An 18,240-nucleotide genomic window follows, 5' to 3' on the forward strand; every position below is an offset into this window, starting at 1 on the left:
CTGCTTGGAAAATGCCATTAAAAACTGATCATGATCATAAATATATATCAAGCGCTTTTAAATAAGGCATTTGGCCACATCATTTTGAGGGTTTTGTCCTCAATCAATATCATTCAGTTCTCTCTCTCTCTCTCTCTGTGACATTCCAACCCAACCCTGGGTTGGACATTCTCATGTATAAGGCACAGCCTCCAGCGCATAACATCTACTCAGCGTAATAGGCAAAGATTGGAAGGTGGAGGGGCCGGAGAGGAAAGATACTGAGAGTGAAACAGCAAAATACACACAGAGAGAGAGAGAGAGAGAGAGAGAGGATGGAGAGAAAGTGGGAGGGAAAGACTCTAATGACAGCTAGAGAGGTATTCTGAGGGACTCCTCACTTTTACGAAAGGTTTGGACACTGAGTGACTTTTTGTGGCTGTTTTCATGCACTTTTTAAGTCAGTTTGCAGAGAGATTTTTTTTTAAATATACTTTTTGTCTAATATTTAGGCAACTGGGCATTGTTATCAATTTTCTGTGTCAAAATTCTTGCAGATCACCAGAGTGGGATATCATCTGACATCAAGTGGACAAAATGAGAGCAGCGTGGAGTGTCTTCTTTCTTCTGTCTGTCTGTTTGGAGCTGGCATTTGGTAAAGTCCGACCTTCGGTTTAAATTTATTTGTAACTCGCTGTTGTTGTGCCCAGTTTCCTGTTTATGTATTGATGCAGCGTGAATGAGGGAATAAGCTTTTCAGTCTTTTGTTTTGGGTAATGGGTGCTCCTACAAAATCCCTACACATTGCTAGAAAGAAAGCTGCAATATAACTATAATACAATTATTAATAATAAGAAGAATAGTAACAAATAACTGTAGGTTCTCAGTTTAAAAGGAATGTTGGTCTTTATTAAATGCTTTTACGTATGTACTAACATTTAAATCAATAACTTGATACATAGCACTTATTGTGTACATATTTTTACATTGTACTTATATTTAACATGCATGTAATTAATTTCTGTAATTACACTTTTGACACGTCCATTACACCTTAACCTAAACTTATCACCAAACCAAAACGTACCCGCATCCAACCTCAGTGTTTTGCAATACAACATCAACACAATAAACATTGTTCTTAAAATTATTTATTATGTAAGTACATAGTAGTTAAAGACACAAGTGTGACCGGAATGCTTGAAATCATATTTATCATATTTGCATAGAATCAGTTTAACACTGTAATTGTCTCAGCAGTTAAAACAAAACAAAAAATCCTTTTGGCAGTGTTTTCCATCAGTCCAGCTCGTGCCCATGCGGAAGAAAGACTCCTCCAATCTTTGTTCAGCAACTACAACAAGCTCTCTCGTCCTGTAGCAAACATCTCAGACGTGGTTCTGGTCCACTTTGGCCTGTCCATTGCTCAGCTCATTGATGTGGTGAGTCTCAGATGCACTCTAGTGCAGCAACATCTTGATTTTACAAAAATGTATGGACATCTGTCAATCAACTATAATGCTTGAGGCAGTGAAAGATGTTGTAATTTCTTTAAAAAATGTGCATGCATTTGCTCAATGCAGAGTCTTCCCCTCCTCTTATTACTCTCTTTCACATGGGTATCCCACTTTGCTTCACAATAAACCAGGATGAGAAGAATCAGATGATGACCACAAATGTCTGGGTGAAGCAGGTATGTTTTTATAAAAAAACAGCCCATAATTGGGCATTAATGAGATTTTTAATTGGAACTGGGCTCTTGTTGCTTCACTCTCCACCCCTGTCATACCTGCTGGTTGTGAGCGGTGATGAGCGCACATGTTTCCCTGCAGGAGTGGAACGATTACAAGCTGCGCTGGAACCCAGAGGAGTATGAGAATGTCACCTCCATCAGGATCCCCTCCGAGATCATCTGGAGACCGGATATTGTCCTCTATAACAAGTGTGTAAGGCTTTTAACAATCCGGAATTCAGCCAAATCCATTTCTAAAAAATCGACATCTTCAAAACACAGTTAACCTCCCACTGTTCCAGTATTGTAATGTGTTCGCGCTATTCTGTTAGGTAACTGTTAATGGCGATCAGTTAGCTCTTTTCCTCGTTTTAAATTTACAGCTAAAACACACTTTTACCGCTATTGTCAATATACAAAATTTCAGATTTCAAATTTCAAACATTTCAGGTAATATAAGGATGTTTTATTTAACTTTCATAAAATAACTAGAATTACTTATTACTCCGCTTAATCCACTTTGGCTTTTGTTCACACATGGAGTTTGATTGAATTTCATCAACATGAGATAACATATACAGTAGGCTACTGTATAATGATCAGTCCAATTCACAAGCAAATGACTCCTAGTGTATGAGCCATTTACTTTAAGGAATCTTTCAAAAAGAAAAAAAGATCAGTGTGATTAATTAACTCACTGGATTTGAATCTGCAGTTCCTGAATCAACAACTGCCTCACTTCAAGTTACCATTACTTTCACTGGTTATCCTGATTTTGCCAAGTAAGTCATGTTTTTTTATCCTGGAACAACATTCCTGTCCAGAAATTTAGTCCTAACCCTATACGTACCCCTTAACCTAACCCTACTCATAACTAACCCTACCACCTAACCCTGGTTGTAAGCCTGATCTTGACATAAACTGTAAACTTGTCCCTCAATTCTGATTGGTTGATTTGAATGTTGTTCCACCATCAACAAAGATGTTGATCCAGGAACATGTTGTACTTGGTGAAATCATGTTTACCACTTTGGTCGATGTCTGTTTTGTACTTAAGGTTTGTTAAACTTAAAAACTTATCATTAATGGTTGATGTGTTGAAGATATTTTAACAATATCTTTTTATAAACGATATTTTAATAAAAACATTTACAGTGACTAACAACTCCTAACATTAGGATATTTTTTGTCGCTTGAAGCTTGAAGTAAACAATGACAATTTTTGGTTTAATTTTTTCTTATATATGACCTCTGATTGCACAATTGCATTTTAAGTCAATACTGAAGCATATCAAAATGATAAGTTCTCTACCATTCTCTTGATCCAAGAGATTTGCTCTCTCAGGAATGAAGGTTCTGAGAGTTGCGAGGTTCTCTAAACCCAAGTGTGTCAACGACGTCACAGGTTATTGATGGCTTGGCTCACACTGACACCATTTAAGCTGTCTTTCACATTGCTTCACAGATATTTCATTGCAGGCACTGTCTGACAGAATTGTGTTTGATCTGCAGTGCGGACGGAGACTTCGCAGTGACTCACTTGACTAAAGCCCAGGTGTTTTACAACGGCAGGATCAAATGGAAACCACCTGCCATTTATAAAAGCTCCTGCAGCATCGATGTCACCTTCTTCCCCTTCGACCAGCAAAACTGCAAGATGAAATTCGGCTCTTGGACGTACGATCAGGCCAAGATTGACCTGGTCAGTATGGCCAGTGATGTAGACCAGATGGACTACTGGGAAAGCGGGGAATGGGTCATAATAAACGCCGTTGGCACTTACAACATCAAGAAGTACGAGTGCTGTACGGAAATATACCCAGACATCACCTACTACTTCATCATAAGACGTCTTCCACTGTTCTACACCATCAATCTAATCATCCCCTGCCTGCTTATATCCTGCCTGACAGTGCTGGTCTTCTATCTTCCCTCAGAGTGTGCAGAGAAAATCACGCTGTGTATCTCCGTCCTGCTCTCTTTAACCGTTTTCCTCTTGCTAATCACTGAAATTATCCCCTCAACCTCACTGGTCATTCCGCTTATTGGCGAGTACCTACTCTTCACCATGATCTTCGTCACTCTCTCCATCATCATCACGGTGTTTGTGCTCAACGTACACCACCGTTCGTCCCGCACGCACAACATGCCACACTGGGTCCGCCAGTTTTTTCTTCACCTGGTGCCCCGTTACCTGTTCATGAAGCGTCCTCCTGCCTCAGGTAAGAGGAACTGTGGGAAACTGATTGAGATGATGCACAAGCCAATGGAGGCACAGTCCATGTTTCTACGGACCAACATTCTGGATATCTCCCCGCAAAGCCCGCTCCATCACTTGGTCACTTCGGTTGACAAGTTGGATCAAATTCCGCAGGACTCTTCCCCCAAACCCATGTTTTTCTGTAGTTCTCCCAGCAGCGAGTATTCCATCCTGAAAGAAGAAACTTCCCAAACACCTCAAACGCCGGTCATCGGTTACACGTGTGCATACACAAATAGCATATTCGCCTCCAGCACATCTTCATTTCCAGATACTTTTATCGGTACTCTGCTGCACACTATCCCGAAGGATGGAGCCGAGTGTACAGACTGTGATATCAAAGGCCACAGTGCTGAGAGTGTCTTCATGGAAGCCAAGGAGAGTGTTCAGGGAGCAGGGAGCTGTCAACACTGTCTTACTTCTGAGGGGACGAGTCTGCAGAAGCTTGGTCACGATGAAGTAGGCAGGTGTATCAGACATAACATGCCCAACGCTCAGATCTTCAGCTCTAGCAGTGACGGCACTACTGATCTGAATGCCATGGAGCCGATGAGCAATCTGTCGCAGTCGCTTCTCAGAGCCTTAGAAGGAGTTCAGTACATTGCTGACCATCTCAGAGCAGAAGATTCAGACTTTTCAGTAAGTTTTAAAGGAGTGAGAATCCTTTACTCACCCTCATGTCATTCCAAATCCGATTGACGTTTTTTCTTTCATTGGTGGAAGACACGTTGCTCTTTTCAACACAATAAAAGCAAACGGTGACCAGAGGCTGTAAAGACACAAAAATTACATCATAAAAGTAATTCATGACTGTTAATTGTTTGACAAAAATACCAACATTTAAAGTAATTTTTACATTTAGCATACATTTTTTTAGATTTATCACTGAAAGTAACTTACTAGTACACTGTAAAAATATATATATATGATCAATAGTTATGACAACATGTTTTTGCATTGCTTTTACTCATCAAAATAGTTAAGCAATTGTCAACTTTTTTATGTTATACAAAGTTCAACAGTTTTCAAGCCAGTTTAATGTCATTTAAGTTGAAATTACTTAAATATCCAAGTTGATTGTACTTAAAAGTTTAAGGCAGCAACTTTTTTTGCAGTTTAATGATTTATTTATTTAATTCAGGGTAATTGATTTAATTCTGGTAACTCCTCTTAACTAATAATTTAATGATTCAGTAATTTGCACTGTATATAATAACCAGATCATAAAGAGTAAAGCTCGAATGTTTACGTGCGAAATAAACGAATTGTGTTTCTCAAAAGAAATAAAGTAATGGGTTTGGGATGACATGAGTTTAAGTAGGTTGCGGTTTTGTCTTTGGATGAAGTATTCCGGCAAAAATACAGTACAGATGAAAGTAAAAAATAAAAACAAAGAGCTCCAAAGGTAAACAGACTACAACAGTAAAAAGAAATTATGTTTACTTGCAATAAGAACTTTAGCAAGAGATTCTCAAGTTCTTCTGAGGCACTTTGAACTGGGCTTTGATACTGGTATTATTTTTTTATCACTGTTCTTGCTATACTACACAAACCAGAAAACACTGTGGTCTCACAGGAAAGTAGTCATCCAAAAAATCAATTCTGAGAGGGAAATACATGAGTGGAAAATATATCATGATATCTGAAACGAATGAATCTCTTTTTTCCCCCCACCAGGTGAGGGAAGACTGGAAATATGTTGCCATGGTGATTGATAGAATATTCCTCTGGATGTTTGTGCTGGTGTGCATTCTGGGGACGGTCGGACTGTTCCTCCCACCGTGGCTGGCTGGAATGATCTAGAACGTCGTGCGGAGTCTTTGATTGGCTCTGAGTGGGTGGGGAATGGCCTTGTCTATCACACTTGACTTCAGTGACCTCATTAAACATCCGCTGTCATGGAAATTAAGTGATGTTTAATGTCAGTGCTTCTGAGTGCAACAGGAAGTTAGTATTGGGATTCTGTAGATTTAAAGGACTGTTTTGGGTTAAATGGAAGTTAATGAAAAATGAAATAAAATAAAATGAAACTGTGTTCATTTCTTTTGAAATCTATCATTTTCTTTCATCTGTGGAATAAGCAAAAAGTTTAATGATGGTACTGGTCGCTCTTTTCAATCCAAATATAAGTTTTAAGACTTAAAAAAGGACACAAAAGTGTCATAAAAGTGGGACATACGACTCGTGTGCTATATTCCGAGTCTTCTGAGGTCATTCGAGGTCATCAGTAACTTAACTTGTATTTAAACTCGGAATATTCCTTTAAAGAAAGCTGGGTGAGTTGATTTGTGTCATCTTAAGTACTGCGAGTGCAACTTTAATGAATTCTAAACCCACTGATATAAAAACACATCAACATTAAGAATAAATCTAACTTAATGTTTAACACTGAACAGATTTAAATTATTTACGTGAATAATTTTCCCTATCCGAAGGATTGCATCACAGCACGTGGATTTCAGTATGTGAGAATGGCTTACAGGAGATTTCAGCTGTGAAAGGTAACACGGGTGACAGCAGATACAATTCTGAAATAGTGTGTTCAAGTCTGTCTCGAATGTGATAAGAATTCACAAAGAATCCACAATTTCTCAAGGTCTGCTTGCATTTCAGTTAATCACATTTACAAACAATGAAATATATCAAACTGAAGATGCCAAAAGAATCGGGTCCATCGTACACTATTTATGTCCAATAATGCTGCAAGATTATTTATTTTCAACAAATCATATGTTTTTCAGGGGCTATTTATAGCAAGCGAAAAATGATGGTGTTTAAGATATTTACTAAACATCAGTGATGATTTAGTAACTGAATGTTAGGATGCCAACTGAAAAGCCATAGACGAGTGATGAAATATCTTCAAACGAAAAGAAATAAGTCCAGCTATTGCAAATAAAAACCACGAGATTTGTGTTTTAAATCTGCCTTTCAAGTATTTCATGGATTTAATATTTTGCTATTAAATGCTGAAATTTCCCAATGACAGGTTTAGTAAGACATGCTCTGTTACCTTCCGAAATACCTGTCAGGGAAAATCTGGTATAATAGCCTTCTCTCCTCTCGTGTGGTGGATGAGTTGACCTACAAAAGAAGAGGTCACAGGTTGAGTTGAATCAGTGGCTCAGGGCAGATGGAAAGCTCAGGCTGTCAGAATGAACCAATGCCGTCGTCCACTTCAAGAGCATCACCTCACCAATCACGCACTTAAAGCACCGATATTGGATTTCAGCATCCACAACAAAATGAAACCTGTCAAAAAGTTTTGGTTACCTTTGAAACATGTACTATTTATTATTCCTTTGTCTGTCTTTGTAAATAAATATTTGATTGTTTCAATAACACACACACGTACACACACACACACAAACACACACACACACAAACACAAAAGAATATATAACAAGAAACAAAGTGCTCAGCTTGGGCAACACGTACTGCTTGGGTTCATAAATATTTAAACAAATGTCCACCAGCCAAATATAAATATTCTGCAGAGTAGTTCAAATAAAAGCCCCATATTGTATATATTTGGTATAAAATAAAATGTAATGATTTATAAATAATGTGGCAATAAATGCTGAGATGCTCTGAATGTTGTTACTTATAATGCATTTTGGAAATAACCTCTCAGATCTGATTCTAGGAGATCACGACCTATAACCAGGACTGGACTGGATAATCTGCAATTTTAAGAGGGGAATCCCCTTTACCCCGCTGAAAAGACCAGTCTGCTCTCTGTCATGTTTTGGATGAGGGTGTGCTGGTGTCTGACCTTTAGCTTGGCCAAGTTTCACTGGTTATTGTAGGTTTTGCTGGTTAAAAGAATGGCACGGCTGGTCCACAAGGTAATAGAATAATTTAAAAATGTGAAACCAAGATGTTACAAAAAAGTGGTATACAATATATCAAAAGCAATTTATCATAGAAGAGCCAACATCACTACTGTGACAGGTTCATAAGTTAAAGAAGGGCATAAATTAGAGGAATTTATGCTTAAATTATAGAACATTATTTTGCTATTTTGCTTAAATTAAATGCATAAATTAGAGAAAAAATAGAACAGGAAATTAGTAAAAGCTACACTCTAACTTTTGACCCTAGTGTCTCGCAGAAGAATATTGTTTAGGCTGTGATTCTACTCACATAAATGAGGTTTGAGGCGCAGATGTACACAAATACAGGACAGAGCGCATGAACATAAATAACAGTTTCCTTATTTTTACAACAAATTCCACGGAGGTTTGCCATTTTGAATGTCCCATGCATGGTCACATTTTCTTGTTTGTGACTATACAATAACATTTAATCATTTAGCAGACGCTTTTATCCAAAGCGGCTTACAAATGAGGAGAACAATAGAAGCAATTAAACTAACAATAGGACAACAATATGCAAGTGCTGTGGCCCTTCTCAGTTTAATCTAACGCAGTATACATAATAAAAAAATACAAATAAATAGATGTAGGATAGAAGAGAAAAGAATAAGCCTATATACTCCCACACCATGCTGACATGCACTGGTGAATGAAGTACTGTAGGCTATTCAATTTTTCCGTTAGATCTGTCCCGACAGCTCTAAAATATAAATCATTATAGGTTTTTGAAAGTGTATTTGTTTTGGAAGATAGATTTTTTTTTTGCACTCTTTCATTAATTCATATTTTATTATTTTTATCAGCGTAAAGTTAGATAAATAAATAAAAAAAGTATTAAGGTCGGCATGAAATGGAAGTTGTGATGGATGCGTCTGAAAGCTGCAGCTGACATATCAGGCAATGAATTGTCTTCAGACGCAGGGTTTGCGTATGAAGGTGCGAAACTGATTTCGGACAGGCTTCTGAGGCAGCATAAACAGGATAAAATAAGTGAGCTTTGGTGAAAACTAAGAGAATATTCAGTTACTACAACAGTAATTTATCGATAGAAATAACATCAAAAGTGGAAAAAGTGGCCAAAAAATAAAATAAAACACGGATTTACACAAACTGAAAACCAACAGCAACGTTCAGATGCCATATATGTACAGTACCAGTCAAAAGTTTGGAAACATTACTATTTTTAATGTTTTTGAAAGAAGTCTCTTATGCTCATCAAGCCTGCAGTTAAAAAAAAAAAAAAAAAAAAAAAAAAAAGTAATATTATGAAATATTATTACAATTTAAAATAATGGTTCTCTTTTTTAATGTATTTTAAAATGTAATTTATTTTTGTGATGCAAAGCTGAATTTTCATCAGCAAGTACTCCAGTCTTTGGTGTCTCATGATCCTTCAGAAATCATTCTAATATGATGATTTGATACTCAGTTATTATCAATGATGGAAACAGTTGTGCTGTTTAATATATTTTTTTTGAATACTTTTTTCAGGATTCATTGATGAGTAAAACGTTAACAGCATTTATTCATAAAAACAGCATTTATTCAAAATAAAAACATTTCTAACAATATAAATCGTTACCATCACCTTTTATCAATTTAACGCATCCTTGTTGAATTAAAGTACTAATTTCTTTAAAAAAAAATAGTTATTGTTCCCAAACTTTTGAACGGTAGTGTATATTGTTACAAAAGATTTCTATTCTAAATAAATACAGTTCTTTTTAACTTTTTATTCATCAAATAATCCTGAAAAAAGTATCTCAGGTTATAAAAAAATATTAAGCAGCACAACTGTTTCCAACATTGATCATAAATCATCATATTAGAATGATTTCTGAAGGATCATAAGACACCAAAGACTGGAGTACTTGCTGATGAAAATTCAGCTTTGCATCACAAAAATAAATTACATTTTAAAGTATATTAAAAAAGAGAACCATTATTTTAAATTGTAATAATATTTCATAATATTACTGTTTTTTTTGTTTTTGTTTTTTTTTAACTGCAGGCTTGATGAGCATAAGAGACTTCTTTCAAAAACATTAAAAATAGTAATAGTAATAGTCATTTTGACTGGTACTGTATATATATATATATATATATATTTTTTTTTTTTTTTTTTAGCTTAACTGTGCACAGAATGGAACACACAGTGGGATATCATAGGCAGCGTCGGATACATCTATGCTGCCAAAAATCAATCCGATGAAGGTATCTCAGGAGACAGGAAGTGAAGCTAACATAGGATATTTGGACATGCCTCAGAAGGCAGCAGTTTTCAGCTTTCAGACGCAGCCTGCGTCCCAATTTACCTACTTACTATGCCCTTACTGTTTTTGTAAAGAAAAAGTACATCCTTTTGACTGTGTAGCTGTAGCAGAAGAGTAAGCAAGATTTGGGGCATAGCCTACTTCTTCGTCATAATTGCGTCTTTAACAGAGAGCTCTGTCGCTTAGTTACGTGCATCCTTTCACCGTTTAAACTGCCCTGTTAATCATCTTGTCACAGTTTAAATCCTACCAAAGTCCCTTTAAGAAAAGTAATTTCAATCTGCGGCCATCTTTGAAACGCCTCTCGGGCATGCAAGTGCAGCTCCTATGTCTTTGAATGGGGAAACATCAAATTCTCCAAAACTGTTTATATTTTAAATCACCAATAAATTCTGACAACAACTGACTCATGAATTTTGTTTTTATAGCTCGAATCATGACAGAAAACTACATTTTTCATGCTGGATCAAGCTAATGCGCATGCGCAGTGAAAGCACGTCTGACTGAACCGGAGCTTCTAACGGGAACGGCCATAGATATCCATAGGCCTGCCTCCGAAATCGCGTTCTTTGTGAGTAGGTACTACATTTAAATTAGAACGTACTTCGCGACCGTTAAAAAAGTACGTTCTATATAGTATGAATACGGGTAGTATGAATGGAGTCCGGACGTACTACATGCGCCATGTTGGTATTTGGTTTTCCATTTTCTCCATTTTCAAATATAACGATGACAACTCCTCTCCCGTGGCATCATGGGATAGTAAAGTGTCCATCGTATGCGCACTTCAGAATCTCGCCGGATGTAGTAGGTCATCCGGGAACTTCTCGCCTACTGTTTTTCGAATTCTATGATTTCGGACATACTACTCTGCTCGCGTACTGTTTTTCGCATACTATATAGTAGGGAAGTATTCGATTTCGGATGCAGTAGATGTCTTACGGCGGAGACTCGAACGGCATCACCGGCGGCCATCTTGTCACAGGCAGGCTTTCTGGCGGGCTCTGTGGTACCTGATGTAAGGTGAGTGATCAGTACAAACCCAAATACTCTTATCTCGCTGAAATCTTGACGGATTTACAAACGGTTTGGTTTCTTACAAACGTTATTAACGTGGCTATAATTCTGGATGCTTGAACATGTTGAAATATATAATATTATAATTATTCATAAGTATGCAGTGTCATAACTACATCTCTGACGTTTATAACAAACCAACCCATTTGAAAATCGGTAGAAAATTGAGCAAGTTATGGTTATTTAAAAAGTACATGCACCATTAAAACACAATGTTACGAGTGAGCGAGCTGACTGTGACAAGATGGCCGCCAGGTGCGGACGTCGACCTCCATTGGCCAGCAGCGCGCATGAGACATCTAGCCTTTATTATATGATATCTATGGGAACAGCAGCTGCAGTGACGTGATGACTTTACCAATCGCCGATTGGCTCTTATTTAGAAGGCGGGATTTATTCCGCCATATTGAGCGTTGCACTTTCCCCATTCAAAACAATACGAGAGACGCGTCTTGTGTAATTCTATAGTATCTGATCCGACACATTCCATTTAATTTAATTAAATTTCCTACTGTTTCGGAGAGAAATGTAGGAACGCGGAGACTCTCCTCATGTGTTTGCATAATGATGCATTTGAAAGTTGATGACCAAACGTATCATTACAAAAGGCCACAAAATAACATTGAATAAATATCTTTTTGTCAGGTTAGATACTGATAATTAATCACTCATGCCCCTTTATCTAAACCTCTCTACTTAACTGTCAGACTCGCACATCCGCCATTTTTGTAGTTTTGTAACATTTTTTATTTGTATTTGTAGTTCTAATGGAATCCTTGTCCAAGGCACATGGTTATGGGCAATATAAGCCGTTAGAGTGTGCACGGATCTGCACTTCAGATTCTAACTGGAAAAAATAGACCATCTGGGTATCTTTGGAATACTCATTTCAACATACTACGATTTGGGACACACTAATTCTAATTTATTTCTATTTAAGACGGATAGTATGCAAATTGGGACGCAGCAATAGTCTTTTCTCCCTATTGTGATGTATATCTGGGTGAAACGGCTTCTCGAAACAAGAAAAATTTAGGGCAGGACTTGATTTTGTCGGGAATTGATTGGATCTTGTGGTTTGCTATTGCTGTGATCTCATGTGAGTGGCAGCTTGTGCCCTCACGCCAGTAAACACGTAATCAGAGAGAAGAGATATTTCTGCAATAGGGAGAGAAGTTGTTTTGATTAAAGGTTATGAGGGCACATGAATTAAAAAAAAAAAATGTGCATGGATAAATCATTTATTATATCATGGTGACTTTAAATCTAAAATTATATCATGGCGACTTTAAATCTCTCTTATACCACAGAGAGATTGAAAAGTGTAGAAGCGTAACCAAATAACACATAACAGCCAAATATTTGTTATTCTGGGAGCCAGTTCTTACCGAAATGCTTTGATAATACAAATAGAGGTAGTGTGATAATCATTTTTCAGCATGCAAAAAAAGGAGAGCCCGTGAGACTCTAGTGTCTGCCGAAGGACAATACGCTAGGTCAGTGTGAAAAAAGAGGGCAGTGGTTCATTATTTTCGCTCATTCACAGAGACTGTTATCATTTTGAATTCAGTAGTCTCCTGCTCCTGAGCCTTCAGCCTGCAAACACAGCAGAATCCCAAAGGAGAAAAAAGAGGGGGCACAACTCATACTACACAGCAAAAATCAGAGTGTTCAATGTACTCTATAGGAGTTCACTGAACACTGGTTTCAGTGTATATATAGGTCCAAGAGTTCGGTGTTCAGTGAACACTGTAAAAAGTGTAAAATATATACTCTCAAAATAGAGTTACATTTGAACACCTGGAGAGTTTAAAATGTACTCTTATAACTAGTACTTTTGACACCGTTTCAGTGCTTTTGAACACCTGCAGTGTAAACCTAGAACCTTTGCAGAGCTCATTATTTAACACTTGGAGAGTACAAATGTACTCTAAAGCTGGTACTTTTTTATTTACAGTGTTTCAATCATTTCCAACACCTGCAGTGTAAACCTAGAACCATCAGTGAGTGAAAAATACTCAAAGTCAGTGCTTTTTATGTCTGTTTATTTAACAATGTTCAATTTTCATGGATGTTCAAAAACCACAAACTCATACAAACACATGTACAGCAACCACATATTGATAATCTCTATCAAAACCATAGTTTGGTCTCATTACAGCTTTGAGAATTCTCTGGTTGCTCTGGAATTAAATTAACTACGGGTTCATCAGATACGTCAACTATGACGGGTTCGTTCTTAACTATGACGGGTTTGTTCTCAAATTGATCTAGACTTTTAGCGTTATGTTTGTTATGGAGATGTTTTCTAAAGCCTAAAAAGTCCAAAATCTCTGGTGGCATCCAGTCTGGTCACACATCAATTGAAACTTCTTACCAGGATAAAATGCATGGAAAACTTTGAGATGACGGATCAACATTTGAACGGTTAGAAAAATAGACTTGCAAAAAAAGCATCTGAACATCATAACTCTTTAGTTGAGGAGCTTAGCTCTAAGGTCCTTGACTCTGGGAGTTCCGTGAGAATGATCTACATCAATGTTGTAGATGGTGGTCTGCACAAATGTGTACATGCCATTTAAGGCCTGATCATAGGAGATGCCGAAAACATAATGTGCTTTGAAAAGTTCATCAAAGGCTGACAGGGAAGACTTGCCCTTGCAGGGAAGGAGATCACCATCCAATGCAATGTAGAACTTGTGGATGTGCTTTCTTGTCATCCCAACTGCCAGGATGTAGGGCTGCCTCCGCTGGTTTGGACCAGAGTGCTCCTGAAGGCTGCGACATGACTGTAAGATAACAATAAACTGAAATGAATCTACACTGAACATCACATTTTGATGGATAAGTCGCACTCTGATAGAAACCTTTGATTGCACAGTTAGCTTTCCCATGCAGGATATATTCAGCATGTGATAAGGCAACCAAGGTTTTTGTACCACGGTCACACAAAGAGAGAGAATTAAACAGAGACTTCATCAATGTTGGTTCCCTTATCACATGTCCCAGCAAACTCCAATACGTTGGCAAGACAGACAACTAAAAATAAGAATGAACGAGCACAAGACTGCAGTCAAAAGAGGTGAACCCCACTCTCTATTCGCTATGCACTTCAAGGAGGCAAAACAAATGATCAGACTTAAAATTCTGTGAAGGTGACATTGAAAAGAAACAGATCAATAATCTGGGGGGGTTACACAATTGCCTTTTGACAATGGCTACTGCCATTGGAGATCAGGACACACTGACCTTATGCAATTTGACTACATGGCCCACAGCTTCCCGGGTACTGATCTTTACAGCTCCCTTCTTTCCACTTGGAGGTGGTGGCAGTAGGTAGACCAGCAGCAGCAGTGAGGCCATGTCACTATCCCAACCTGAGAAGGCAGAAGCACCTGCTTTAAGCATGATATACACCTGACCAAAACTTTTGATACTACATCAATATTAAAACTCAAAACTCTTTTCAATAACAATACTAGTTCTGCAACTAACATTTTTTTTTGATAATCGATTAACCTGATAATTATTAATTAATTGGTTGGATTAAAAGGCCATTTTTTTTATTTTCTGTAGTTTATCGGGGAAATTTTATTCTGCACAATGCTCTCCTTCAAACATTGTGCAAATTGAAGCCTATGAAAACGATAGTAAATTGTTTTTAATTTTCCAGGCAATGTAGCCCTCATTGCTGTCTATGTCAAAAAAGTGTTCCTAAAGACAGTATCAACAAAAATAGTTTCAACATGAATCAATAGAGATCTTTAGAAAAGAAGTGTGAAACTTCTAAAATGCACCAGAACATTATTCATTTGTTTATTAAGATTAACCTTACTTTTAAATATGTACTCACATAGCCTTTTTTGGAGTAGGGATCTTTTAGAGAGGGGAACAGTGTTACTATCCAGGATGTCGCTGAAGACCTCTTCGTCAACCTCTGTTCCACTGTCATCCAGCACATACATGTTTGTCTCAGGGGGTATGCTGAACTTCTCTTTAGCTTTGAATACAGAAAAAACATAAGTTGTTGTGTTTAAAAATGCAACAAATTGGGAGAATAATGTTTTTTAGCACTATTTATATCTTAATGGGCAAAGCTACAGTAGGCTAGCATGGTGCTAAGAATAAAATTTCATATAAACATACATCTAAACCAGTGGTTGCGTAAGACTTTCACATTGTCCTTTATTTTGATGGATATGGTTGTAAAAATTGCACCATAATCTATTTCATATTTTAATTATAAGACATTTAATAGCTTTCGTTTTAATTGACATTTTCATTTTTAATCATGAACTTACATGATATAGGAGCATATAGGCTAGATTATGCAGTTTTTAATATATGAAGAGTCACTTTTCAAAGTCAGGGTTTGTACAGATTTTAAAGAGTTTAATTTAAGCACTTCAAGCATTTTTAAGGTCCCTAAATCCCAAGCTAAAATATTAGAATCTTCAATATAAATACAACTTATGTATATTAAATTACTCTTTGGATACTTTTTAAAAATGTGGTTATATTTTTGTATATTTGTTGTCAACTGTAGGTTAGGTTCAGTTTTTTGTAGATGGTTGGAATAATAATAATGATAATAATGAGTATACAATGCATGAATATCTTCCTTAAATACCTTAAAATATTATTTTAATAAATAAACAAAAGGACACGTGAAAAAGAGTGTTCAAGTGTTATCAATAGACTAACTGAATCTAAACATATTCAGACAACACTGATTTATTTATTCTTGTCAGTGGCAGCTCTGTTAGTCTGTACACAGTATTAAGACATGATGCACAGATGTATTGTCATATCAGAGTTTTTTGTATCGTCCGTTGCTATGGTTAGTTATCACGGAACTATTATTTACACTTTACAGAACTCACTCTGGTAAAAGCGGTGGTCACTTCCCGAAAGTTTAGTCCATAAGCATCATGAAAAACTAAACTTTCGATTGGCTACAATGCATACAATGCTGCAGATGTTAAAATTTAAACTTTTGCTTTAGTAAATGGAAACCGAGTGCTCACACAAACGTGCACGACGGAAAGAACATCCCCCTCCCCTCCCTACATTACAATTATATATTGATTCGATATTAATTAATTCATTAATGTTTTTAAAGAATTCATTCAAGTTCATAATTGTATATTTCTCTCCGATTACCTTTGGAGTGGCTGAAGGCCGATTCTCCCATAGCGCTCACATCAGTGTGTTTACAGAACGGGATGCCTTTCTGTCTGTTGATTGTCGACGCAGTCAGTTTTTATTTATCATCTTCTAGCCAGTTATCGATCAAATGAAAGCAAGCAACATTTCTTAATGTAGATGTTTGCGCGCCAGGCGAATAGGCTAGCAGCTACACGAGGCGCCAAATACATGGAATTACGCGAGACGTGCTTCGTAACAGAGGATGCCTCGCGAGATTAAAAAAATAAATAAATAACGATTGTCAGCCAGTTGTATTTATATGTTTAGTTACATTTGACGTCATGAAGAAATAAATTAAAATCAAGCATTTTCCAAACTTTCGCGACTTTGTAGGAACCCTGATTCGACCTTCAGATGTTTCCGTCACTGCTAAAAAAATCAGTCAATGACAGAAAATATTCGGTTAACACGACCACTGATCTAAACTTAAATTATAAAGAGAACGAAGACAAGAATGCTATTAACATTAACTTACCCTCCATGAGAAATGCTGGATATGATGCTTCATTGAGATTGAGTACGTTAAGTTACTTCTTTCCTTGCCAAGGACCTTAATTGGTACTGCACTTTGAAAAGCATTGCTGTAGTTTTCCTCACATGTTACTACAACATAAAAATGCAATTGGTTTATTGAACACGCACAATACCAAATGTAGTGCAAATAAAGTCAGACTCAATCATTTCAGACTGGAATCTGTAACGTTAACGTTAGCTTTCAAGGCTATAAGTTAGCTGCTAGCTAGTCAATTTTGCCTGCACAAGGCCCGAGATTGGGAGCGGCAGCTTAACTTAAATGAATGCTGCATTTTCATTTTTAAATTTCTTTAATGGTTGATCATTTGGAAAAATCATTTGAAAAAAAAAAAAACAGTTTTACCAGATTTAACACTGGCAATTACTTTAGCTACCATAGTAAGTTAGCTAGTTAAACTAAATTACCAGACGTCACACCACTTCTACTTCTACATTAGCGTTTTAGTTATGAGAATTAAAACAAGAAGACAAACATTCGGCATGATTCACTTGGTGGTTTCTTACCTGCAGTCCTGCGAAATTAAAATGTCGACGACGTCTTCTTCGGATGTCAGTTGGAAACTGGTGTCGAGGCTGCATATTGATTCAACCAATGACAACGCGTAGTCGATCTGATGACGTATCGAAACCTAAACTCATGCGGACGGTACAGCAACAGATTGACACTCAAAGAGTTCATCATCCCACCATTTACACTACAACAGCTCCACATCAACACTGAACCAACACACAACACTTGAGAGAGTTTATGGTGAAACCTGACAAGTGTACTTTAAGCCCAGTTTACTCCAAAGTGTATAAATTATACTCTGGTCATCAAAACTCTGGAATTTTAACACTCTGACATTTGCTGTGTATAGTGTGAAAAGGAACAGCAGACTGAGGAGGAACTGGATGAAATAATGAGAGAGTGATAAAGAGAGAGAAAGAAAGGGAAAAAGGAAGAGAGGTGTAATGAAGTCTACCTTTCGTTCCATCTGCTCAGGGACTCGGTGAGCGGCAGGACTCTCTCCACATGAGCGACCTGGAGGAGTCAAGTGTTCAGGGAGCGTCTGGTGTTGTTCCACTCCTGCAGGTGTCCGAGAAAGTAACGGATGACTTTAATGAGTAGGAAAAATCTGCTTGAGCTTTATCACCAAGTTCAAGTCGTTGGGTCTCATTGTAATCACACTAATAATTGCGTGGATTATTCTTATACGCACATTTATAAGCACTAATTCGCCACATGTACATATGAGCAATTACTAATTTGATAAATAAAACATGCCCAAACTATCTCCATATAAGGGCTTTCCGGAA

The 18,240-nt window shown here is 37.2% G+C and overlaps 2 protein-coding genes across 2 annotated transcripts; one reads left to right on the plus strand and one right to left on the minus strand.

The window, feature by feature from the left end:
• The first annotated feature begins 343 nt into the window (after nt 1-343).
• chrna4b (cholinergic receptor, nicotinic, alpha 4b) lies at nt 344-5,976 on the plus strand. The gene is made up of 7 exons (XM_079857920.1): nt 344-391; nt 537-634; nt 1,270-1,421; nt 1,628-1,672; nt 1,812-1,921; nt 3,224-4,610; nt 5,649-5,976. The coding sequence occupies exons 2-7, from the start codon at nt 577-579 to the stop codon at nt 5,772-5,774; spliced, it is 1,878 nt and encodes a 625-aa protein (XP_079714046.1). The 5' UTR covers nt 344-391; nt 537-576; the 3' UTR covers nt 5,775-5,976.
• Nucleotides 5,977-13,235: 7,259 nt separating this feature from the next.
• On the minus strand, nt 13,236-17,485 carry LOC307150644 (uncharacterized protein). The gene is made up of 5 exons (XM_079858028.1): nt 17,446-17,485; nt 16,883-17,010; nt 15,053-15,199; nt 14,449-14,576; nt 13,236-13,988 (listed from the first exon to the last, which is right to left on the minus strand). The coding sequence occupies exons 2-5, from the start codon at nt 16,887-16,889 to the stop codon at nt 13,674-13,676; spliced, it is 597 nt and encodes a 198-aa protein (XP_079714154.1). The 5' UTR covers nt 16,890-17,010; nt 17,446-17,485; the 3' UTR covers nt 13,236-13,673.
• Nucleotides 17,486-18,240: the final 755 nt, after the last annotated feature.

Source organism: Squalius cephalus (assembly GCF_949319135.1).
Source record: "Squalius cephalus genome assembly, chromosome: 22".
Classification (NCBI taxonomy): domain Eukaryota; kingdom Metazoa; phylum Chordata; class Actinopteri; order Cypriniformes; family Leuciscidae; genus Squalius; species Squalius cephalus.